We start from the raw sequence: 27,161 nt of genomic DNA on the forward strand, positions 1-27,161 counted from the left end.
AACGTGAAAAGTGAATAAGGAACAGGCAGTCACATCACCTCCACGTTCAAAAAAATGTGGACACAGGCAACATTAAAGCTACCTGCCATTTGTCTTCTTACCTGGTTCATGAAAAAGCTTTTGCATGATTGAACATGGCTGCCTGATTGCTGTTGTTTTTCTTCGTGTTCCCAGAGCTTTAACAGGGCATGCCATGTGATGCAGTGACCTTTCACCCCTGGCAGCCCCACCCACTCTGTAGTAAAGCTGGTCCACAGTTGAGTTCTCTAGTGGTGAAAATCACTGATATTGATTGAAAATATTAATTGAAATGAATGAAACTGAGGCACCAACAGGAAAAAAATTAAGGGGATAGACTTTCTACAGTATGGTATATCTGATGCAGAATTGTCCCCCAATATAAATAGAACATTTAAGAAATCATGTAAGTCTTGTGCAACAAATAAATGGTGACCAGCACTCTATTGCTCTGTAACATTTATCCACCCCACTCACAAATCAACATTTACAAGACAAACACAACAACAAAAAATCTATTCATATAATTTATTTCCCAAATGTACTTCAGCACAAATGTATTTCTTGCACTTCTCCCAAATGTAGAGGCCTGTGGTCAGAGTGCACAGACACTCACACACTCAACCCTTCTTCATAACCAAGTGTACAACTGTGAAGAGGGAAGATCTATACAGCACATAAATACATCACAATGAAAGGCTAAACCATTATACATTAGACCAGGAGATGTCACTGCTTCCACTTTACAGATATTACAGAAAGCAAGCGAATAAGTGACTTCATAATAATTATCTGGTTGGGACGTTGTGAAGCTGGAGCTTTTTGTTCAGTTGAAGCTTTTGTTGAAATGAGTCACATTCAAATATTTAAACCGTACTAACAATCCCCAACAGTGAAATCGTCTTCCAAGTAATCTATGAAAGTAAATACAGGGTAAAATAAAATAAAAAATCATTACACACAACTAGGCAGACATGGACTGAGTGTGTGCTGATTCAAGACTTGAATTCATCAGGAGTTCAGGACTTTTACAGCTCAAAGAATTATGCACCTTTGTTCTATACAAGAAAATTAAAAAATAAAATCAACATTACATCATTCATAGATTCCTATTCACACTTTAAAAACATCTTCCCACAAGAGTTTTAAACTCTTGTGATTCAGAAGAATAAAACTTCAAGGATAACCGGTTGTGAAGCTTCTGAAAGTCACAATTCAACAGCAAAATGGATAAGAATTGGGCTTCTTTAAAGGAAATCACATGGGACTGAGTAATACTGATAAAACAGTGTTACATTGCTCAGTGCAGGGAACGGAAACCGAAAACTACACTGGAACTGGGCGATAAAGAGGGATTGATAAAATGGTTTAAAATGTTAGACCTATTTGAAATCACAGACTAAGGCATTTAAACTTTGAACTATACTGCATCTACAGACACGTGTGCTCAGCCAGCTGGAGCCGGTTTGCTGGCAGAGCCGTGCAGCAGGGGGCGTGGTGGCTGTCTCTCGGTGTCGTGGTGACAATCGGGGTCGGGAGCGAGGGTCCGGTCAGGGGAGGTCCTACTGGATCTTGGTCACAGTTTCGTGGATGGACTCGGCTACGTAATCCAGGTTCTTGGTGGTCAGGCCGCACATATTGATGCGCCCGCTGGCCATGAGGTACACATGCTTCTCCTTGATCATGTACTCCACCTGCTTGGCTGTGGAAACGAGAGGAGGGAGACAGAGGGCAACATGAAACACTCACAAATTAAGTTATTACTACTTAAGGAACGAGTAAAACCGGTTTACATGGTAAATAGTTTGACTCCCAAAGCTATTTGTATGTAAATTTAGAACAATCAGGGCAAAACAAGACAAAGGGATACAGGTTATACCAGCTTCGATCAAGATCTTAGCCGAATCTCAGGGCTACACAGCAGGAATATCTGTTCTTGTGCAATACTGAGGGTATAATCAGTTGCGCTGTTGAGGAAATTGCTCCATAACCTACGGTTGAGGCCGGTGAAGCTGAACATGCCGATCTGCTGGGTGATGTGGTCCCAGGTTCCAGGAGTCCCCAGGTCCTGCAGCTTGGCCTTCAGCTGGGCCCTCATCAGCAGGACCCTATCAGCCATCGTCTTCACATTATCCTTCCTGCAGCACACAACAGCATGGAATTACAAGAAGCATCGCACCATGGAAGAACACAAACAGAAACACACACACACACACACACACACACACACACACACACACACACACACACACACACACACACACACACACAGGTTTGAAGGTCAAAGCTTTACACTGAAGACTTGGCCCGTACCATTCTGTGAAGAGTTCAGGGTTGTTGAGTGTGGTGGCAACAATGCGGGCCCCTTGCGATGGGGGATTAGACCAGGTGGTACGGACGATCTTCTCCATCTGGGAGAGGACCCGGGTCAAATTGTCTGAATCCTTCGCCACAACAGTGAGGTTGCCCACTCTCTCATCTGTGGAGAGAAGATCAGAGAAGATAAATATGGAGAACCGATTACACAGAGACATGATGGCATATATAAATAAAAGTGTTCTGAAAATACTGCAAATTAAACCAATTAAATCATTTAGCCACAAACACCCTGGGTGAGAAAATGTACAAGCCAGTGTGACAAAAGCAACCTACTGTACAGGCCGAAGTTCTTGGAGAAGGACTGTGCGCAGAAGAGCTCAAAGCCTTGGGCCACAAAGTAACGGATAGCCCAGGCATCCTTCTCCAGATTGCCAGATGCAAAGCCCTGGTAGGCAGAGTCGAAGAAGGCAAAGAGCTTCCTCTTCTGCAGGGAAAGACCAAAAAACAATGATGTCATAATAACTCCTCCCTACGTGAACCAACCGGAAAACAGCCCATTAACTCCTACAGCACTACCACGGCTTACATACATTTCTATTCTTAGAACCGTAGCCTAATAAGCCACTAACGATGCTTCAAAAACAAATTTAGAGGACAGTCCCACTCTGAATGTAGTCTCATCCTCTCAGCCCTCACCTTCATGACCTTGGCGATCTGCTTCCACTCATCTGGGGTGGGGTCAGTGCCCGTGGGGTTGTGGGCACAGGCATGAAGAACAAAGATGGAGTTCTCTGGAGCATTCTGCATTTCAGAGAAACACACACACATAGAATCAAACATGCAAGAAACAGGAGCAGGATGATGAGCTAGCTAAAGAGTCAGACAATGGGGTCTCTCACTGCGTGAATCTCACCTCTAGGTCTTCCAAGAGTCCAGCCAGTGCCAAACCCCGTTTCTCAGCATCCCAGTACCGATAGGCACGGATGTCTTTAAACCCAGAGTCCATGAAGACAGCATTGTGGTTTTCTGGAGAAAGATGTGACAAGGTGTTAAAAATATATATGTAAATAGTATTTCCTGTCAGAGTACACAATGGTGCACATTGTGTGGCTTTTCTAGCATTCATTTTTGCAGTAATTTGAATGTTGCAAGATTATGGCCAGTAGACCATACATTGAACACTTCATTAAAGGTGAACGCAGCGATGTTTATCGGTGGGATTATCAAGGGTGAGAACTGGGCCTCTTTTGAAAGGTGTAGCAACAGCACAGAGTGGGGGGGGGGGGGAAGGAGGCTGTTTAGAGACCAGAGTTACCAAAGCTAAAGCGATGGCTTGGTTAGACCACACTTCATTGTGAAATTCACTTTGAAAGATGAACATAATGTGTCACAAGAGGTCTTCATTTTGGATTAAAAACACCAAAAAGAAATATCTAACTATATGGCAGACTATCTGACCAATTAGCTACAGTTTTAAAAAGAAGGAAAGAATTACAGCTTAGTTTTGGAAGGGATCAAGAGGTTTTAAATTAGCAGCAGCCAGAACAGCACAGAGGCAATATGGCTGGTCAGTCACAGGCAAGTCCAGTAAGGTATGAGGAAACGGTCTGGAAATACATATAGTCCTTAAATATAAGTGAGCTAAAGGCACAAAATACATATATAGCAACTGAAGGTCACATTTTTTATCACATTGTTTTGGATAATGATTGCATTGTTCTAACTTGGGTGAACCGCTCAGCCAACAGTTTAATGATTAATGAGTTTCCAATCCTTTCCGAAACGCTTACGCAAGGCCAGCGCTGAAGCAGGGGGTCAGCCATTTACTGTGAGCCATTCCCAGGACTTTGACTCTTACACTACAAGACAAAATGTCAGCCCACAGTTCTCAAGGGCAGTGCAAAATAGCTTGGAGAGGTTTATGAAAAGATATTTTAATGTCACTAGGATACCTTATTCATTTTTACGAATGAAAACAAGTCACATTAGGTTGAAACACAGTTGCAGAAGCTGGGATCAAATCATTCTCAACATTATTTGAGCAGCACGTACAGCACAGTGCCCCCTTCATGATGGGAGGACTCACCCCAGGATGGTGCAGAGATATAGACAGGTGTGGAGGTGTTGTTGTGCCCGTTGTACCAGCGGCGGAGAAACTCAGACCCTATCTTCAGAGCCCCTGTCCCTCCCAAACACTGCACACCCCCCACCTGCAGCCCAGAGATGGAGACAAGGAATCAAAGAATAAAAACAACCAAAAAAGTATGTGCACAAATGCACACTGGGATTCTGGCAACCTTTCTCTTACAAAGGCTTGCTCCCTTGGGTGAGTAGAGATTAAAAAGGAAGAAGCACCGAAACACCATTCCCAGCATGAGAACAAGACTGGGAGAAGGATAGGTGCAGCCTTACCCTGTTCTCTTGGATGGCAGGGTTGTCCTCTCCCAGGGCGATCTTGGAGGAGCTGGACCTGAACTCAGGGAGCCCCAGGATGGGGAGGTACTCGTGGTTCAAGCTGTGGTCGGCTGCAATAATCTGCTCCACTTTCCGCACCACCGGCAACACCCAGGGCTGGCAGTCATCTGTCCGGTAGGCTGAGGGGAGAGCAGCAGAACTCAAGCACAGAGCAGGACTGCGGCCCGGTTCACTCAGTTCAAAACAAGAGCCTGTATTGTATTTAGATTAATTGGTAATAGTCTGTTGAGTGATTAGATGAATTGTCTCCAAAATGTCAGAATTGTCTGCCAAGGTACAATCAGAAAGGGGATGACGGTGCATTACAGAAATGATGAAAACATCAAACAAAGGAGTCTTGTGAAAGGTCTGTGTACAAAAGAGAGATAAACAGGCAGTGGTCAAATTTCCCTCAGAACAACAAAATACAGAAATAAAAAGCTTGTATTTTGCTTAAGGAAACCTTGTTTATATAAAGAAATACAATGCATCGTCGGGAAGAAATTGATTTACTATCTGCATGCATTAAGTTATTGCAAATGGAAGAGGGGGGGGTTATTAAAACCAAGATATTTCAATCCAATTCAGATATGACAGCTGTAAATTTTTTAATATTTTTTTATTTTTTTTATTTGATCCTGGTGGTAGTGATTCTTACAGTACTGGAATATGAAGTGTTAAGAGCAGCCAACATAAAAAAAAAAAAAAATGTAGTTTTAGTTAATGCCTTTTCTTAAAGTAATGTAAAAATCCCTAATCCAGGAGCACCAATCACTCCAGAGGGTGTGCGTTCATCTGGCTACGATGCTTCAGCCTCTGCAGAGCCCAGAACATCCCTGGCAACACACTAATGATGTTACATAACACAGCCCTCTGCCATGACTGCAGCAAATACAAAGCTGGAGTCGTTACAAGCCACAACAACTTCCTGAAAAGCAATCATTGAGTAAAGTGCCTGGGAGGTTGTGAAAGACATCATCATTGTTATACAGTGTAGAGCAATACAAAATAAATTAAAAGTCACACCCTCCTAAACAACTGTTGCTTCTCGTCTTCATGCATCTTACAGTTGCTGTAAAGCAGGTTATTCAAGGAACTGTCACAAGCGGCAGCCCTTGCCATACTGCTGCCAGACCTTTTATTGCTTAACACATTTGTGTTTGGTCTCACGCCCTGATAGCTGGAGACGTAGGTGTGTGGGGAAGGAGAACCAGTCGGGTGACAGGAAACTGGCCTTCAGACTATCCGGCACGTGACTGACCCCAACATGGGTCTCTTGTACAGCTGCCAAGAGCCCAGCACTGCGTCCACCAAGGACAACCAAGTACCCTTCTCCAATATCCTCCCTCTCAGTGCCTTTTGGCTGCAGCCTTCACTTTACACACAGGGCTCTTATCCAGCTCCAGTACACAGGAGGATGCAAAAACTGCAATGCCAGCCTTACAGATTGTATTTATAGTCTTGAGTTTAATTGTGTGGTCTTTACATGCTAGCTGTAATGCTATCATCTGTTTTGTGGCCAAACAGATTATCGCTTTCCCTGTATTTCCTATCGTTTTTGTGGATCCAGTAATGACATCAGTAGAAATCAGAAAACCAGAGGAATTGTGTCAAAAGAAAGGTAATAAGCTTGCATTAGGAGATTTTCAGTTAAACTATCCAAGCAAAAATCTAAACATTAGCCTAAACATTTGGAAAAACACACAAAGCTGCTCAGATTCAGATGAAAACGGTACAGCATTGAATGTATAATACCTGAGCGGGGGGATGACGTGGGTGTTGACGTTGCAAAATGTCAGATGCTACAATGTAACAGAAACGACCAAAGCCACTAAACCACAGAACTGGCAAGTGAGATCCCCGACAGTAGGTCACAATTGTATCTATTATACACATATAACCAACCAACAGGGATAAATGTATAAGACAGTAACACACTAATGGCCATACTTTTATTTTGAAACCGATATCTGTGGTGAAGCACATCTTCAGCAGTATAACGCAGATGCGTCTAAAAATAGTGCATTGTTATACTGAACATATAGTTCATTCTTACCTCCCACTCCTAGGTTAACCTTGCTGGGGTGTTTGTCCTCTCGGAAATCCGCAGTCAATTTAAACACTGCTACCGGAGCGGCTTGCGGGACCTCTGCGAACAGGGACATAGCGGATGGTGTGGCTAAGCTTGTGATGCAAACACTTCAATCTGATCCAGAAACGACAACCCGGCCACACAAAACACAGCACAGTACTTTCACCTTCAAGTCCTGCAGGAATAGGGTGGGCGTCAGTCAGTTAGCCAATCAGGAATCGTAAATCACAACCTCCTGAGTGGCCAGCCAATCAGAGCCGAGTATTCTAAAGGTCAACATATAGGATGTGTTTCTGCAGCGAAGAACAGGACGCCGACAGGAAAGAGCAACCATGAGCACCAATGAAAAGACAGATACCTATGATTGAAAGAACATAAGCAAATCAACGTAAGTCATTGGAAAGAAGGCGGGTTATAAGCGAAAAAAACATAAAGGTCATTTTTTGGGAAGCGCCGATTTACACATTTGTGCGCAGATCTGCAGAATTTCACCAATCCCATTGGTGGATCTGCGCAGTTCCGCGCAGAGCTGCGGAAATATGCCCTCACGACCGCGACCATAGCAATGAATGGGCTGCCTGCCATAGATCCAGCAGCATCAGTGGGATATTGTACCTGCGTAAACAATGTGAGAGTCGTGTAACTCGTTTGATAAGATACTTGTGTTTGCATTTAATAGAAGAGGAAATTACATTATTTTCCTCATTGATAGACATATCTGAATGAGTAAATAAAGTAATGAAAAAATAATGATATTGCGATCTCCCAATTATTATTATTATTATTATTATTATTATTATTATTATTATTATTATTATTATTGGTAGTAGTAGGCTAGTAGTATTCTATATTTGAAAACATCTTCTGTTCCAGAATGTATTTATTATTATATTTATTATAATTATTATAAATATAATTATAAAAGCTATTACTAGTGTATATCTGAACATAATAACTGACCATAAAATAGCACCTAAGAAAGTCGTATTTGAAGCAACTTATTAAATAAGGGTAGACAGGATGTGGTGCAAAACAGACAAGATAATGCCATACGCGACCAAAAAGTATGATACTTGAGCAAAAATGCCATACCAGCCTAAAACACGTCATACGCGACCGAAAACAGGTCATACAACTCAAGGAGACAGCCAAAATGCATCCATATTATTACATAGTTGTTGCAACGTTTTACTCGTTTTACTTGTTATTATTATTATTATTATTATTATTATTATTGTTGTTGTTGTTGTTGTTGTTGTTGTTGTTGTTGTTGTTAAAGTATGAAGGCATTAAAAGTAAGATTCGCATAAGGGATTAAACATTACACTACACAATATCAGATTGTAATCTATATATACTCCTATTAGACTATTAACCTACAATGTGTTATCATTGCTTCTGAAATATATAACAACAATATAATTCAGTGCCAGACAGAATCCTAATTGTCAGGATATATTTTAAATTGCAATCCAGAACAGGAAGGAGCTCGGGAGGATAGAGCTTCAAACTTCAGTTAAACAATTGTGTCACCCTGGTACAATGCACACATCAGTGATATGTCATGGAGCACATACACATTTCCCAGACGAAATTGGATTATTGTGGAACAATTTAAATAATTTGTATTAGACCAACATAAAGAAATTGAATTAGTCTGACATTATTATATTTGACTAGATTTTCTACATTCAGTCTTGTTTGTACAACATAATTAATTCCCAAAAACGGTTAATGTTGAGAAAAAGCATTTTATTCATGTGGAATCACTGTCCATGATTGAATTATTTTTTTAGTGTAATATTAGGCTGTAAATCCTTGGTAGAGATTGAGTTTGCACTTTAGCACAAAACACTGACAATATAGCCTGGGGTTTGGAGGTGTGTTGCAGTTTCAACCAATCAAGTGTTATTCTGGAGACCAGAGGGCAACATTGACTACAAGGTCCAACTAATTTGCTTTGTTCAGGTCTTTGACGGCCAATACCTTATGTTGTAACTATTTCAATCCTGTGTCTCTTCAGTACATTTAAAAAAGTTAAAGTACTCTACACTTGTGTATACTATAACAATTTACAAATATAAAGATGTTAGTGTTTTGTATCAACCAGAAACTGATATGAACTCAACAATGTATCTCACTTGTTGACACGTTGTAGGCAAAAGAAAAAGCCACTGACCCGTTCAATTCAAATGTTTCAATAGGGGCTTTATTTATTTAAGCCACAAGGGGGCACTCGTAGCTAAATTGCAAACTGACGTATATTAAAGCAGATTAGAGCTGTTTGCGTTAGGTGGATGGGTAATATTGCTTAGAAATCCTGTTAGGTGCCTGTGTTTGGCTAGCATAGGTTCAGGCCGAGTTTGAGAGCTCAGGTGTCTCATAGCGCACCACTGCAAAACGCTGTTTTCGAGATATATACCATACCTAATGGGAAATAGTGCGTTTTTGTCTTCTTTCAATGAGCAGGGATATTTAAAGTCAGCACAGACATTCCTTAGTGGAAGTATTCTGATTGGAAGACACGTATCTCTTTCCACGCGTAGTATACATGCAGATTTTAAAAGTAGTTTTATCTTAATTGAAGGTTAATTGAATAATGCGCAATGTTGCATCTGCTACTTTATAAAGTCTTTAACGTACAGTACAATACAAGGCTAACTAAAACAGCAGAGCTTTCGCGTGTTTGTTTGTTTGTTTGTTTGTTTGTTTGTTTCTTTATTGTCTATGTCATAATCAAACAGTGCGCTCTGGAAAGCAGAGATCCAAAAATCAACATAAAGGACTCTTTAGTTGCTCATGCATATGACGAGGAAAAGTGAATTATTCTTCTGTGTGTTATCTGTGTATCTGTTTATCTTTATAATTAATTATACATCTATCCCATGTATTCAAGTACAATTGCATTCGGAATAAGGCTACAGTTCAATGCAACATAGCTGTGCCGTTTTACGCTTGAATAGTGCAGAACAAAAATAAATCAATCAGCAAACAGTGACAAATACGGTATCCACTGGCAGAACGAATAGAAAGATAAGACAGAAAGACGTTCATTTACCTGAATCAGAATTGCAGCTAAAGCGCGTCTGGAGAGTAAGCCGACTGACCATGGACGTTAAATCCGTGCGTTATAAAGCCCACCCGCCCGTAACAGCCTGCCAGCTTCAGGGTAGCTCCTACACCCCAGCGAGATATGTGCCCTCAGCCATGGCCCAAGGAGGGGAAAAGACGGGTTCCTGCACCTGCATACTTTACCCCCTTTACCCCTGTGTGCGCTGTACATTCAATGTTTTCATTCCTACCAACGAAGGTGAGGGTGGGTTATGTCTAACCTGTCATCTCCGCAATTATCAGATTTTCCGAGCTCACAGAACAGGTTTCAGGGCCCGGGGACCTGTGCTTATGATGAATCTGTTTCTGGTGAGCTTGACAGCAGCACAGAGCTGCCTTCTCACTAGATGTTTCCCAGATTTCAAGGTGTGATTGCTGCTCAGTTTAAACAGTTTGCTCCCTTGGGTACCCTGCACTGAACAGAGACAAAAGTGTCCACTGGGGTTACATCAGTGCCCTACATTGCATTTTCATGTTCAAACATACAAAATCCTTGAATTGGGCTCTCAGAAGATTTCCAGACCAATAAAACAATGCTTTTATTATTAATAATTTTTTAATGGAACTTGTGGCTTCTCAAAATAATGAACTTGTATCACAGACCCCAGTGGATTTGAACCATATGGAAACATCCAAAACACATTCCAGTTGGGACTTCCTAGTCAAGGTTTCTTTTGCTGCATGAACCTTCTTGTTTATGGGTCAAGGAACTGCGCTGAGTGAATGTCTTTTGAACTGCATACTTAATATTGTCTTTCTTGAGGCAGTTGTCCAGGTGTCATCAATTTTTGTTAGGCACCAGCTTTGGCTTTAGAGAAACAAATATCTAAAGTCTTCTGAATGCAGTACAGTAGCTGCAACATTTTTTCTTTTTTGGTTTTTTCAGATTTTGTATGCATCTTTAAATGTGAAAAAAAAGGTTAACCAAATTCAAAACATCCAGTTACGTGAGTTCCACTCAGAATACCTAGAAAGACAAACCGCAGCTGATAAACTGATATACAAACCATCAAAGTCCAAATTTGTAAATCAAATGAAATGGATGTGATGCTTGGAATTTAAATGTAGAAATTATTCATGTATTCCAAGTTTACCGTATTAACCACATATGCAGTGACTAATAACACAATGAAAATATGACTGGAAATTGTTGAATGCATGCCAGCTTTCACATGAAGAGGCTTAGGGGCAATATCTCGTGCCAGGAGCCTGCAGGGAACAAAAACTATTTTGAGGTCTGAGTCTCTTAGGGAATACTCAGTGACATGTAGAAAATGTGACTGGGACCTTGTCTGGGGCTGTCCCTTCCATCTGTCAGCAGGACACCGAAAGGACAAGGTCCTAAAAAAGGTCACAATATCCAGGGAGAAAAAAGGTGCTTTGCAAAGATAACTCCATTGTTCAAAACTAACATCCACAAAGAGCTCCACTCACTGAGCAATGCTGTATCTGGTGAGTTTGTTGGGCACGTCAGTGTTTCGTCTGATTGAGGGACAGCTCAGGTGGGATTTTTAGAACAATACGAGGGACTGGCTGCTGGATGTCTATGAATTAGTAACTCACATTCTTTATCAGTGAGGGAAGAGCTCAGGGCAGAGAATTAACACGTCACACGCAGTAGACAACCAAATAAAGCCATTGTCTCAACCCTGGCTGTTTCATGGATTTCTGATTGAGGCACCGATGTGTCTGTTTCAAACCCTGTCTGCTATTAACCTTGCATTTAAAACTGATCACCCTATTATATGAAATCCTGTAGCAGCCAATTCTATGACAGTTTCAAACTACTCTAGTGACAGGGGAAGGGGGTTCTTAATAGGACTGACAATTACTCACATTTCAGAGGTAGAAACATCTGATTTACAACATCGCTTAAGGTACAGCTCTCTGTCAGTAATCAGCCTTAGCTTTCCTGAGCACGCTGCTCATTGGCTCCCTATATAGACATGTCTTGAATTGTACTGTAATTTGATACGTTTTCCATTTCTCTTATACTTACCTATTTATTTAATAAGTGCTTTGCATGCCTACTTCAAGTTTAATCCTCCTGAATGACTTGCTGTGGTTTTCCTAAGATGCGGCACTTTAAAAAGCAATTTTAAAACATCTAAACACTTCTGTAGGTTCACTGATAATGAGTGTGAAACACTACAATAATACCAATACAAAGTGGGAACATCAAAATCAAAACACTTTTTAAAATGTAAACAGCCTTAGCCTACATGAAACATTGTTGTCAGAAATATATATATATATATATAATTTATCTGTAATTGCTTCACACTTGCATATCCTAGTTTCCAGAAGGTGAATAAAAGGTACCCTCTCTCTCCAGCAGATGTCAGGTTTGAGTAGAACTGGTCGTGTTTCTGGGGCACATAAAACATCCTCAAGTCAGGGATTGTAAGTAAGAAATATGTGGCTTTCCCAAATTACCTTCTTCACTGCAAATATTTCATCATTCAAATATCTTCCCTTGTTTGACACAGTTTCTGGCTGTATGTGGCCTTGTGTCACATGACTTTAACAGTGTACGACTATTTGTGTTCAATCAGACCTGATCATATCGTAGATGTTCTGCATAATTTGCCTAACTTAAAACCTTTCAATGGGAGTAATAAGATTCTTAAAATACATACAGTCAATTATTAATATTTTTTACATCTTTGCTCATGGCCTGGTGTGCAATTTCAGCCCTTGTGGAACAAAAGAAAACTTCAAACTGCAAGTGATGTGGCTTGTTATGATAGCCCACATCCCTGAACTAGTAACAGCAGTAAGAACATGTGGATGTTGCCAGGAACAGAAAAGCCAGAACTAAAAGTATTAATTTGTTCTTCTCTGTGGGGTCAAAAAGAACAACACACCTTAACCCCCTCATGCTAGAACCGAACTGCATGATTAGACTATTAAACAGGGAACGAGATTGTATTCAGATATATATGATTTAAATGTTAGGTATGTCACTGAAACAAGACCAAAGCATAGATTTCGGCACCCGTTGCTCGTCTTTGTAATTGGAGATTAGGAACAGACAAATTCGGGTGTCTTGCGTCTTCTCTCACCGAACGCCCCTCCTCGTGAAGAGTAGTTATGGATTTACAATTATCATACTTTATCTTCTTCCTAGGATCAATGGAAACCCAATCATGGTATCGAACCCTTTTCAGGCTCAATCTTATGCAGAAAAAGTCATTGATTAGCAAGTCAATCAAGGCTTATCAAGGCGTGTGCTTACAAGGTTCTCTAGTCTCGTTTGGTTGAGATTGTGAAGGCTATCTGCTGTTTTTTGACGGAGGGAAACAAACACACTGATACAAGGCGTAATAACCATCATAACCATCATGATAACAACAACAAGAACCTTTTAAACATGTTGTATGTACAGTCAAATTTCTCCTTTAACCTTATGGGATTTCTATTGAAAAATGGAAGGGTTTAACTATGACTTACAGTATCAGTTCATTCTCCCAAGGGCACAACGCCACACACACACACACACAGACACACACACTCCCCCCCAGCCTGCTCCGGTGGCAGAGTGAAGGACAATGCAGCTGCATTCTCACACATACTGGAGTGGGAAGGAAGGCCCATTTGTTTATCGTCAAGGATGCCAGATGTTGATGGATGCTCAGACCTCAGACATGGCAGGCAGTGATCAATACACTGTATTTTCTGTCTAGAATTATGCTTACAAGGCATAAAGGAATCTGGTCTGGTAGAATTCAATTAAATTATCTGGGGAGGAGGTGGGGGGGCTACTTTTCTTATTTACAGAGATGACCTCTGTTATGTATGAGATGTCTTGCGTTACCGAAAACAAATTGTCACTTTGATGGAGACCCCACACTTGGTGTTTGGAACAGTTTTAGCTTTTCTCAGCAGAGATGTTTACTAAATGAAAGGTCAAATTGTGTGCATCTTAACTTTAATGACACTATCAATTATTCTAGAAATAATTGTAATAATAATTTAGAAATTAGAGTTCCTAACTGCTTACAAGTTGGAGCCACATGAACTCAATATAACCTTTTTATTTTCTCTTTGAGTTTTTTTTTAGGTCAGACAAAACATAACAAATGTTAAACGGTATGGGCACCCATTTTCTTCCAGCAAACAGTTTAAAACAACACAAAAAGGGGGGAAAAGCTTCTAGTTCCATAGAAGTAGGAGGAATCCAAACTTACTGGGTTATTCAACAGAAATGTGCAGTTAAAATACATTTTTTTCTTATGCACTAATGTTTTTCTCACAAGAATATCAGCATGGCTATAAATATATATCTAAAACACACACACACACATTACCATATACAGACTCATGTATGTATATACAGATACACACCTGCAAAACAAACACAGTCTCTGAGAAATGCTGAACTGTAATTTATTGGTCTCAGAGGGCGAGGGCTCTAAACTTCTTTGACTTCCTTCGCCAGACTATCAGATTAGAGCTCCTTGTTACACGGGTCTGTCTAGCGAAGAAACCATTACTTCAGAGCCCAGCTGAGCTCCCGGGCTCTCATCCAAAGCAGCTCCTTTCCTCCTGCTCCGAGACTCACACAGAGGGTTTGCCATAAGTCATCCTGGCAGGTCAACAGCATAATCGCAGGCCAGGTCTCGGCCTGCTGCAGTGTGAACAGTCCCGGACGGCGCTGATAAGGCTGTAGGTGGAGTTCCTCACTTTCCTTGACCCGCTGAAAGCCTGCAGATCCCTCAGATACAGGGAGGACCCCAGCTGCTGCTGAGAAACTACAGCTCTTAATACATTGAACTCCACAGTGCACACTACTGTTTTTTATACTGTAGGAAATGTCTTATCCCTCCCTGTACATGAAGATTAGTCTTATTTATTCATTAATTTATTTATGTATATGTGTATTTTCTTCATGTGGTGCTCTAATACGGAAATTACCATACAGGAAAACAGAGCACGGCTTTATTTTAACTGCACTCCAATATCCACTCACAGTGGCAGTCAACTGAAGATCTATAGTAAAGTCAAATATAAACAAGGGGCACATTAGTGTTCACACTGACCGTGAAAAAAAAAAAGGAGACTCATCATTAGACTCCAAATTCCTTACAATATAGGGTTTCCCAATCCCGAATCATCAGTGTTCTTCACCATTGTATTCATTTAAACCTTAATTTAACTAATCATTGTTTTAGTACCTCTAAAATGATATTAACACCCTGCAATCCACAATTTAAAACACACACAAAAAGGGTTTAATCTTATAATTCATTTGGTCAAGGGTTTCATGTATTAGCAGAGTGCAGCGTGAACAACAACCTAGCAGACACTGAGGTCCCAAAGACCCACATTTGGGCAAAACAGCCTTTTCATATATACAATGTACAATATATAATATACAATACAACTCTCAACATTATGCTCTGCAACATTAATATACTTTCTCCACGAGTGTTTATGTTTCTGGAGGCCTCCAAGCAACCACTTTCAGTAGTCTTCAAATACTGTCCGTCTCACAGTATAAAAAGCCTCTAAACCTGGCTGCTGCAAACTGAAATGAGTGACAACCAGAAACAGTTCATAAAAATTATTTCTGCATCTTTAAAGTGAACAGAGGTTTCCTGAAAACAAATATTTAAATTAGCTTATGCCACGGTTTCAAATGTCTGCATAGAAAGAGATTTGAATCAAAGGGAACAGTCCGAGTTCTCAGATAAACTTGTCATTTTGAGGGTTTCTGCCTTTTGCAAATGTAAATTACTGACATCTAATATTGTGACACATTATTATCTCTGTCCTGCTGAGAGAAGGAGGAGAGACGATCATGTAAAATTGATTTGTACCCGGCTTTCCAAATAAATACATGTCCAGCACATGATTGTGGCCATTTCAGTCAAACTACATGAACTCAGTGACGTGTGCCTCTTAGACCTAGACAAGACAGACAGATTGAAAATTGTCCAACTCAAGAGGTATTAAGGCCTTCCAATTAATTCTCCTGTTTAATATTTTCATAACCTCTCTAGCTACCCTCACTCACTGTGTATAATGATCTATCAAAGACCTGCAGGCCTTATTTCCTGATGCTGGTCCAATGAAAATGTAAAGCTAAGAGCATCCCACGCCCGCACCCTGAACACTCCCCAGAAACACCCTGGGCAAGGAAAGCATTTCAAAGGTTTTTAAACCAACACGGTGCCACATGGACAGCTGCCAATGACATTACGTTGCAGAACCAAACAATTACAAACACATTAAGCAGCATTAAAACTGGCAAGAGTTGGTTGTGAGAGATAAATACATATTTGTTTACTGAGACTAGTATCAACACATTGAACTGAATAAGACCCCACCCACAAAGCACTCACACACAGTGACCTGTAAAAAATATAAATACTAGTGGAAAATTCTTGTAGTTGTACAGCTAATACTTTATATATATATATATATATATATATATATATATATATATATATATATATATATATATATATATATATATATATTAAGTAACTAACATGCCAACTCATTCAGATATCTGATACTCAAAGAAGCTAAAAGGGTGAAACCAACAGCTATACATTACAGCTTGCCAAAACCGCACCTGTGTTGCAAATATTGATACAGATATAAATATAGATACATACATACTCATAAAATGACACTTATTTGCACTGACGGGTATAGGAGTTCCAAATATTACTGACAATATAGATTACATTACAATAATCAATACTAATGTAGAAATCACGTTTTTAGGAATGCAAGTCATTGTATGGAGATAGGAAAACGTACATATTGCCCCAACAGCATCTGTCTGTGACAGCCTGGGATCTGAGGCTTGTTAGCATGAAAAACTTCCCCATTCAGGTCGGGTCCTTGACCTGTCTGCTTGGGCTCTCTGGGGCTGAACTCCTGTCCAGCGTGAGGTCATGATGAAGATGATGAATTTGCTTGTCCTTACCGCTGCAGCCGCCTCCCCGTTACTGTTTTTCAGGCCTGGGTTTTGTTAGCTCCAGGAAACAGCCTCTTCCTCCCTGTAAACAGTGCTCTGGGTCAGCCGGCATCGAGACCGGCAGTGGCACGCTATGGTCACTGTCAGTCCATCCATCCATCTTGGAGTGGGGCGGGACACTGGGGACAGAGACACGCAGGGGCTGGACACTGACTCCGAGGTGCAGACCCCAGAGGTTAACTCCATCCAGCCTTAATGATCGTTTTCTCTCCAGGCACGCAATGCTCGCATCTATTATTACAGCCAATTAAAGGGGTCAATAAAATAAAACGACAAAAGACAACGTGACAAATCAAGCTAATATTCCTCACGGACCAGGCAAAGTCGTTTTCCGATTTTTCCGAAGCAAACTGAAACTGCGCGTTTATATTGCAAGTACAAACTGTCGGTGATTTGTGCGTGCTAAAAAAAAACAACGGATAGTTGTCAAGTTTCTAAGATTAAGCTACTTGAATTAGCCTATTAAGTGTGATCAATTTGAGCATTGTGGTCACCGTCTATATGTATGTTGATTAAACTCTTATACATGCATTCAATGAATCTGACTAGTATTGGGATGGGATACTCCTGCCAATGCAACAGTAGTAGTATTTTTAAGGTAGGCCTATATTCATAAAGTGTGGGCTACTTTATACACAGCTGGGACACGGACCTTGATTATAGTCCTGCACTACAATCTAAGGGAAATGGACACTTCAGTGGATAATGAAACTGCCTCCGAGCGCACGGCGTGGAGAGGGACATGAGCAGCGCAGGACGGTTAGAGGCTCTTACCTCTTTTGGACATGTCCATTAGAGACCAGGCCTGAGAGCAGCAGCCTGGATTGGGACACAGGCTGTGTTTAACTGAGAGTAATTAATGACACAATGTGCTGTAGGCTGTAAAACAGACAGGCCGGCCATCGCTAAGCAGGGCGAGGGAGGAACTGTTTACGAGATAGAGAGCCGATAAAGCGCTGTCTGTCTAAGCGCGCTAATGGCGGGAGGGGGATCCGGCTGTCAGCGCCTGATTGAATGATCTGCCCATTTTAACCAGTTCAGAGCCAAGGGGACATCTCTTCCTCGTCTATTTTTATTCGAGAAAATTCCCAGACAAAATATGGCTACAAAATCCGTATTTGTACATGATTGGAATAAAGAGAGTTTTAAGAGAATGGACGGAACGTTGAAAATAGAAGCTGCATCCCTGATCTTAGGAAATAATCAATCACTCACGAAATTCATATACGTAAAACAGGGCCCGAGTTAATAGTGTTTCAAACCAGACAGCATGTATTCAGGATATTCTAGTGGTTTGTTTGAATACGTTGCATTTGAATTCACATTGTTGTGTCGATAAAAAAGAAAGTGCTGCCGTTTCGTTTTTGTTTTTGTTTTGTTGTTTTAATTAGAAAATCGACCAGTGAAATCTGCAACATATGATACATTACCAAACATTGTCTCACAACCTTAAACCCGTTACATAAATCTATCCTGTATCGTATACAAATCAAAGCAAATTCACGTAGGCCTAACAAACTGGTTTACATCTAAAATATATTTAAAACGTGTATATATGTGTGTATATATATATATATATATATATATATATATATATATATATATATATATATATATATATATATATACTGAATGTATGTACACTGCTTATACTTAGCAAAATTATGCCGATATCTGGATTGCACTTCATTTCTAATTAGTTCGGACACAATTTTTTTGTTTTGTTTTACAATTTTCAGTAATGTAACTAATTAAAGGTTATGAATATAATATGAGGAACGTCGTTTTGTAGTTTGTGTTTTTGTTCTTCTGTCTCCACAATTTCCTTATGGGGTGTATAACTTAACCAATGAATTTGTACATTTTGAAAACTGCAAGGTTTCTTATCTATTTATAACTACGGAAATCTTCGCATTGTTAATAGTTTAGCGACCTTCAAGGCAAAATAATGGTGTTTATTTAAACACCATAAAACTCGGTGGTGGCTGGTTCTAGGAAACGAGGTTCAATTTTTCAACTGATCAACTTGAATATTAAAATCTTTATCGACAGAAAATATTATTCATAATAATAATAATAATAATAATAATAATAATAATAATAATAATAATAATAATATTCTGAGCTCGTGAACAGATTTATTTTATTTTATTTCCCACATAAATCACGAATTCCTCTGGCCCGTAAAACTGCTATGTTTCATTCTAGTTTGGCGTGGTCTCTGACAGAGTACGAGAAACAGAAGTTCACTTAGATAAACCATTCAACGCCACAAGTTGTACAAAATAAAGTTTAAATCCTACTACGATATATATATATATATATATATATATATATATATATATATATATATATATATATATATATATCGAAGCACATGTAATACTATATCCAATAGATGAATGGATTGATTTTAGTTTCAATTGTATAACATTTTCACTACATTTGTAAAGGAACATTTCTACATAGTGCATCATTCAATGTAAAATAATTCATGCGAAATACAGAACCACCAACATTTAGAAGATTATTAAAATCATTGGGATATTTATTATTATTATTATTATTATTATTATTATTATTATTATTATTATTATTATTATTGTTGTTGTTGTTGTTGTTATTATGATTACGGATATGAGTCATATAAATCAGCATGATGGAAACATGATGTATATAATTTTATACACAACTGATTTAATAGTGTGTATATGCATGTCGTTTTTAAATGATCTGTGGTAGATAACTGCTGTTCGACTTTATGAAGCAATTCGTTTTTGAACCTTCAATTTTCCTAATGAAGTGTAAAACCTCATTGTGGGTTAGCTGATCGGAGCCAGTCCGACAGAGAGAGGGATCGGGACACAGTGAAAAGTGCAAGTGAATTAATAACAGGGAAGGGGGACGACACACAACATAAATATTGGAATTACAATTATGGGCACGGGTGATCAGTGCTGTTTTGTATTTATTCACGTTTAGACGAACCCGGATCACATGCAACAATGAACCCTCTTGCCAACTGTAGATTATAGCCTAGTCTTGTTCTCGAAAACTAAAGCAGAGCCGTTATCAGGAATCAGGGTGTCATTTGCAGTAGCTCGCTGGTCCAGAGTTTTGGACCAAATCATTACTTTGACCTGCCCGCTAATCCTGAAGTACAAACCTGTTTCCTAACACGTTTAAATCATTGTCAGAAGGCATACATAATCCCAAACTCTTTTGTACAACATGCATTATGGGTGGTTTGCATTTCTCTTTGGTAATATACACACTATATGGAATAGTGTAACAAAGCTGAATGATGGGAGTTCAAAAGAGATGCTGGGGTTGTTTGTTGACAGTTATTATCGGAGGTAATTTCCAGAGACTACTGGTATCTGCTTTCCATGGTCAGATAGGCTTCATGGATCAGTGAGATACCGTGTCCTAATGGAGCTATTAGCGGCCTGACTGCGGCTCTGCTATCCAAACACAGTCATGGGATCTGCCCACACCCACGACCCGCAGCATTAAATGAGAACAGAATTAGTTTCATCAGTTAAATCTGCAATTATAAATATAGTTTCATTTCCAAGTTGAAATTCCAAGTCTAGTTTATCATACGACGACAAGAATACCCTTCATTACAAATCACAACAACAACAACAACAACAAATAATAATAATAATAATAATAATAATAATAATAATAATAATAATAATAATAATTATTATTATTATTATTATTATTATTATTATTATTATTATTATTTCAAGTTCAATTTAATTAAATTAATTATTTCCGAAACCACAGGCGTGACCAAAAATTGAATGCATTTATGCAGATCTATCCCTATATTATTTTAAAGCAAGACAGATTTCGATTGTTCTCAATAATAAGTTTCATGTGACAAGTTTCATGAGAAATATGTGGTAGTTCGCTGGTGCTCATTTTGTAAAAACATCATTAGGACACATTACTGGGCAATCGCTCCCACCGGAGTATTTGCTGACCACCATTGAATTACAGTGTTGGGTACTTATCTGTTTGCAGCCCACTTGTTATATAGGTCATAAAACGCATCCTGTCTGTATTTTAACAATAGCAATGCCATGTATCTGGGGATTTTGGCTATAGATTTATTTTGTTGTCCTTATTACCTTTAATATCGGGTAAACAGTAAAACCCAGGTGGTTGATCTTCAATTGAGGGAAGCACTAAATCAAAACTAAATACTGTGCTTCCATCCGATGACATGTGAGATATTTCAGAAGAGACATGAGCAACTTGGGCCGTGACAACCATGCTCTATAACGCAATTGTGAAGGCAAATTGTGTTCTTCTGGTACTTACATAAACCATGATCACTTCAATATGTTCACATTTATTTATACTGCAGATCGTGAAAATCTGGGTGCTACACCGGAACAGACATTTTATTAGTATTTGTAGTAGTATTATACTATACTATGAAATTCCTTCAATTCGAATAATACGCCGTCTGTTCTAACATGAACGTATACTTAATCGTTACTTGTGATTGTCAAGAGTCACGTTCTAATACTCATAAATACATACATAAATGAATACATGAATTCATAAATAAATAATAATATATTACGAACTATAATTAGAAAGAACAACATAGCAACAGAACCTTTGCTAATCATACTTTTAATGTAACTTTTTGCACTGTATGTGTATGCAGTCTCACTAATACTCCAGCACTTGTCCAGTGCCTGTTTCGTTTAATATTTACACAGTATGTGTTACCCTTATCACAGTGATTTTAAAGGACCACACACTCTTAGATCGACACAACTTTGTGTTCAAATTGACCAAATTACAACACAATAATGTGTATTGTTAAAACTATCATGTATTTTTGCAACTCAGACTTTTGTTAAATAGACACATTAACATGGTAAATTGGAACACAAAGTTGTGCTGTCCTTGAACAAACAGCATGTGTGAAATGTAACATTATCAGATGTAACCTGTGTTTGTTCAAATGACCCTTCTAATTGAAAGTATGTATTTTACAGGATACAGTTGTAAACATGGTCACCAATATATTCAAAATCATTCACTTTTGGTTATTCAACGCACATGATTTATCCTTATGGCTCAAAAATCACAGCGTAGATTTTGAAAACTATTTCCCTTGAAATCCATGACAACTTCAGTTTAGTGTTCAACGAGAAACAAATGAGACAGCCATGAAATATAATACACTGTGGATTTATCTAATGCAAGATCATTAATCAAGACAAAGGCATCTAGTACCCCAGCCATTCAGTATATATAGGGAGATGTAGTGGCGTTATGATGGATTGGAGAGCAGAAACCACAACTGTACCCGATCCGCGCCGCTGGACGCACAATCTGGTTTAATTCATCTTCGGGGTCTGCCTGGTCTTCGGGTATATCTCTGACAGTGCACATCGATTAAAAAACACAAGAACATCTATATGGACGTGTAATGACCTATTCATCTTGGAAAATATCCAATGACAGCCTCGATAGATAAAACACTCAAAAGAGTCCGAGATAAAAAGAAAAATCATGCTTTACTTTAAAATGTAATTTTTTATATTGAGTATTCGGGATATGTTGGGGGGGGGGGGGGGTGTTGTGCATGGAATTGAAGCATGTGTTTCTGTGGAGCACACCTTACATCTGTGAAAGCTCATAATTCTCCTTTGTCCAAAACAAACCAACAAAAGCACAGTCATACACAGCCTTTAAGCAACACAAGTGCACAGGATCTGTTTGGGGTGAGGAGAGAACACTGGGGTGGCCCCCCTTTCACTCTCTCAAATGGCCCGTTTGAAGAGACACAGCTCGGATCCTCTGTGCTAATCTAAACAGCCCTGCTGATGGCCAGCGGATGAGATTAGCTCGTCTCCCTCTCTCCCTTTTCTTCCCCCTGGTTTTAGCAGCACCCAAGCATTTGTCAGTGGCGCCTATACTTGGCCACAATTGACAGGAGACAAGAGGTGTAGCATTTCCTATTGTTATGACCAAACCCAGGTAAAGCACACATGGTATACTCGGTGATACCAGCCGCCCCTCTGAATATACACACAGGAGCAAATGGAATATACTTAGACATTTTCATATTTGTGATTAGAAAGCATAGACATATTATTATTATTATTATTATTATTATTATTATTATTATTATTATTATTATTATCGTCCAGGAAGATGGCACGTCTACGTTCTGGTTTCAATCAGTCCTCAATAGGCTACTACACGTTGTAAAGAGCCGTGGATAATAAGGTGAGAAAACCTGAGGTCTGGATTTCATCCAATTGCATTTTGTTCTCAACACACTTTGCTCTTTGTTGTGTTGGCAGGTTATAGACTATAATAAAAGCCATGATCTACTGGTAATGACAATAACTAATGCCGTACCAACAATAACAATAGAAATAAATAATACCCCAACGCTCATTTTAGTGTATGTTTCAACTTACTGAATTAATATCATAGCCATTGGTGTATATAATAGTGCAGAGATGGTTGTCTATTTCTTGTTTCTAATTATGTCTGTATAAAAATCAATATATGAAAAAGAAATAACAAATTATACATCACAATGATAGCGTATTCATAAAATGATACAAAGCACAATGTTAATTTAAAATACACGTATCATTAATAGAGTATAATAATAACTATAATAATGATGAAAACTTTTCATATTTAATATAACAAATGTCTTAAATATGGCAGTTATTATATATGTATAACTGAATAATAATAATAATAATAATAATAATAATAATAATAATAATAATAATAATAATAATAATACAACTACACTAATAGAGGATTGTTTACAAGACGAGCACACAATAGTTAATTTGGAAACAAAGAGAGTATAGATTGTTATGTTATAATGTCATAAATATGATGAATGAGTATAATAATAATAATAATAATAATAATAATAATAATAATAATAATAATAATATACTGGTAAAACTTAGCACTACAAACCGAACTGATTCGAGGTAGCCAAATATTAATTTAAATACAATCTGGTAAATGTAAAAGTAAAAACAATCTGTTACCTCCCAAAATAGACTAATATATTTCACCGTCAAACTTCATGTTGCACAAGCGTTATGACAGAATACATTCATTTAACTTACTGATGGTTTTAGTGTGATTTAGTCACAAAATGATGCCTACGCAGTGTGTTTAAATTGAACTGGTCCCGCTGTTTCCCTCCTGGGTAAGAGAGGTGGAAACTTGATGCCTTTTAACTGGAGAAAGCAAAAGAAAGGGAAAGTGCTACCCATGAAACCATTTAATTCCTTCTGTCTTTGCTTTTCATGTTCTCGTTCAAATTATTATTATTATTAGTAGTAGTAGTAGTAGTAGTAGTAGTAGTTGTGGTGGTGGTGGTAGTTGTAATAGTAGCCTAGTAAAGTATTTTATTAGGCTATTGGGTCATTCGTGATTTAATTATCTGAACCACGCAAATCTAACATTAAATCAAAAATAAAGATCTGGATAACGTTCTTAACAGAGGACTTCAAGCGTGATTAAATGTTAACGTAGGATACTCAAGATCATTGTTGTTGTGAAATGTATTTTGTAAATTTCTATTGAAAACTATTATTGCTTTTTACTTGCTGAAGTAAGACAGATCAAAAGAAGAGCATTTCTTAAAGCAGACTCAAGCACATTATGTGACAGTTGGCTCCACAGCTCTTCTTCTCTCGGTGTGTATCTGTGCTAAATTAGGAAGCTAAACATCTCCCCGTGGAGAGAGCCTGGCACTCCTGCGAGAAACCTCGGTTTATAAATCGGGTGGGTTTATACACAGACCAGTGCACGGTTTTCCACAGTACGATACATACCAAAGTGTGAGAAGAGCTTGTACAGTAGTTAATATTAGTCTTTTACATTGTTTGGGTACCTAAATATTCTCTAACAGAGAGAAACACATTCCTAGAGCATTTGTGGCAGAAAGTAACAGACTCGTCTAAATATGTATGTTTATTGTATTTGTTCTTTAGGATATAGTATTATTATTATTATTATTATTATTATTATTATTATTATTATTATTATTATTATTATAAACTAATAATCTCTCTCTCTCTCTCTCTCTCTCTCTCTCTATATATATATATATATATATATATATATATATATATATATATATATATATGAAGTCTGAATCCACTGCTGCCTGTGAAGTCGAAAATCCATTGCTGCTTTATGATGTATGGATATGGAAATAAATTCAGGATAACTCAAACTATAACTGCAGCCTGTATTTAACACTTATTTCACAAACGACGGTGTATAAGGCTATTAAATGATTTTTCCATAAATTCAGTATGAGAAATATTTCTATATAAACTCCCACGCAAGCACTCAATGGGAAATTACATTTAAATACGCCTCATATTTAGAATAAGCGCTCGCTGTGAATATTATCAGATAATTTAACAGAGTTGTATATTTTGAATTATATCCCTCTTAGAAAAGCGTTGTAATACTAAATATAAGGCGGAATATGTGGAGTGGTGTCCTAATGAAGAACAGCAATATCAAGAATAGAAAGTCGACTGAAGTACTAATGTGTTTGGAATTAGTCACGTTGCACATTTCAGATTCGTAGAGGTGGGCAACACTGGGATCACTTACATTGCTTTTGTGTGGTTTCTGTCTGTGTGTCTGTGTGCTGTCTGTCTCTTCTGCAGAACCACCCATCCCAAACCACATTTCGTCTGGTGAAGAAACCAGTGTACCTATCATTCAGGAAACTGAGGAGTAAATGACTTGGGTTATGTCTTTTCAGAAAGAGAGGGTGACAGAGACGGAGAGAGGTCCTCTAAAACGGAAAGGAAACTGATACCAACAGATTGTATTAGCTAAAAACGTCAATCAGTTTTCCTCAAGGAATTTTAATTGCTATTGGGGCCCTGCTATCGGCCGATAAGGTTTATTAATAAACTTTTGATAACGACAGTTTAAAGACACCGACCGTCGGCGGCAACACTGTCTGACTGGGGGACTTTTGTAGTTCAATTCCAATTCAAGCCCATATAGGCCTACTGATTCTCATTATACACATAATTAAATAGTATGCATCATTGGCTATGCAATATAAGACGGTTAACAATATTCAAGAGTTTAAATATAAATTCTTAATACAAAATGCTCAGTTTGTGTATAGTCTCACGCTTCATTTGAAACAATGATTTTCAGTGACTAATTTAACAATTTGTTCTATCAAATACTTATTCATGATCTATATAATATATATAATATGAGTCAACCTAAATATAAAGTTCTTACATCCTACAGCTGGAAACTTTATAAGCTGCAGTAATGTTCCACAATCTATAAACAATATATCACAGATAAATATGAAGACTGCTCTTTAATTAACAATATGCATTAAATTAACCGAATCACAAAAACTGGTTCAAATGAACGGTGTGAATATTTCGGACTACAACTAATACAGCCACACACATGAGACAGAAAAGACGATGTATCTTAAATAAAACATTCACTATAATGATTTTGTAAACATTATTCCCCAAAAAGATATGATTTTCAAAAGAGAAGTCTAAAAACAATCTTCTGTGTACAATCCACACAGGATTAACCGATTCGTTACCACAGTCCTACTATACATGTTTTCCAAAAGCCACCGACCCTAAAACAAATCCGATACTCACCTGTCCTTTAATACAGCCAACACAACACAACCTGCTCCCTGACAGCAGCTGCGACTTGTGCTTCAGAGACTCCCACGCAGGTTTCTCTTCCGCTCTGTACCTGAACATAATAATATACCACACCCTTAACAGAACAAACGAGTGCTCATGCCAACAACTAATGTATGACTATATTCTTCAATACCACTATGATATGTACATCCCGACCCCCTTTCCATCCTTTCTTGCCCATGCCCACTAAACCCGGTCCAGACTGACTCGTATCCCCCCACCGCTGTGCAGACCCTTCCTCCTTTATCAACCTATAGGCGACTGACATGTGCCTCATTTTCTTTCATTTAAATGGTACATAAGTATCTTCCATTTCTACCGTATCCTCCATTTAGTGTGTATTATTATTGATAGTGAAGGACAGGACCCCGCTGTAAAACACTCCAGTTCAGTTGACCAATTAACATATACTCAAAGCATAGGC

The 27,161-nt window shown here is 38.5% G+C and overlaps 1 protein-coding gene and 1 long non-coding RNA gene across 3 annotated transcripts; both read right to left on the bottom strand.

Moving 5' to 3' along the window:
* Positions 1 to 532: 532 nt before the first annotated feature.
* got1 (glutamic-oxaloacetic transaminase 1, soluble) lies at positions 533 to 7,076 on the bottom strand. Its single transcript, XM_066693179.1, has 9 exons — positions 6,848 to 7,076; positions 4,750 to 4,931; positions 4,424 to 4,547; positions 3,251 to 3,363; positions 3,034 to 3,138; positions 2,671 to 2,821; positions 2,332 to 2,497; positions 2,014 to 2,156; positions 533 to 1,720 (listed from the first exon to the last, which is right to left on the bottom strand). Exons 1-9 carry the CDS (start codon positions 6,954 to 6,956, stop codon positions 1,581 to 1,583), a joined length of 1,233 nt encoding a protein of 410 aa, XP_066549276.1. The 5' UTR covers positions 6,957 to 7,076; the 3' UTR covers positions 533 to 1,580.
* A 6,245-nt stretch (positions 7,077 to 13,321) lies between these two features.
* On the bottom strand, positions 13,322 to 26,875 carry LOC136716001 (uncharacterized). 2 transcript variants are annotated; one of them, XR_010805107.1, is made up of 3 exons: positions 26,687 to 26,875; positions 25,644 to 25,762; positions 13,322 to 14,737 (listed from the first exon to the last, which is right to left on the bottom strand). It is a non-coding gene; the product is annotated as an uncharacterized LOC136716001 (long non-coding RNA). The 2 variants fall into 2 exon arrangements; XR_010805106.1 differs by lacking the exon at positions 13,322 to 14,737 and adding an exon at positions 16,477 to 17,107.
* Between the last annotated feature and the right edge of the window lie 286 nt (positions 26,876 to 27,161).

Source organism: Amia ocellicauda, chromosome 20, assembly GCF_036373705.1.
Source record: "Amia ocellicauda isolate fAmiCal2 chromosome 20, fAmiCal2.hap1, whole genome shotgun sequence".
NCBI classification, from domain to species: Eukaryota; Metazoa; Chordata; class Actinopteri; order Amiiformes; family Amiidae; genus Amia; species Amia ocellicauda.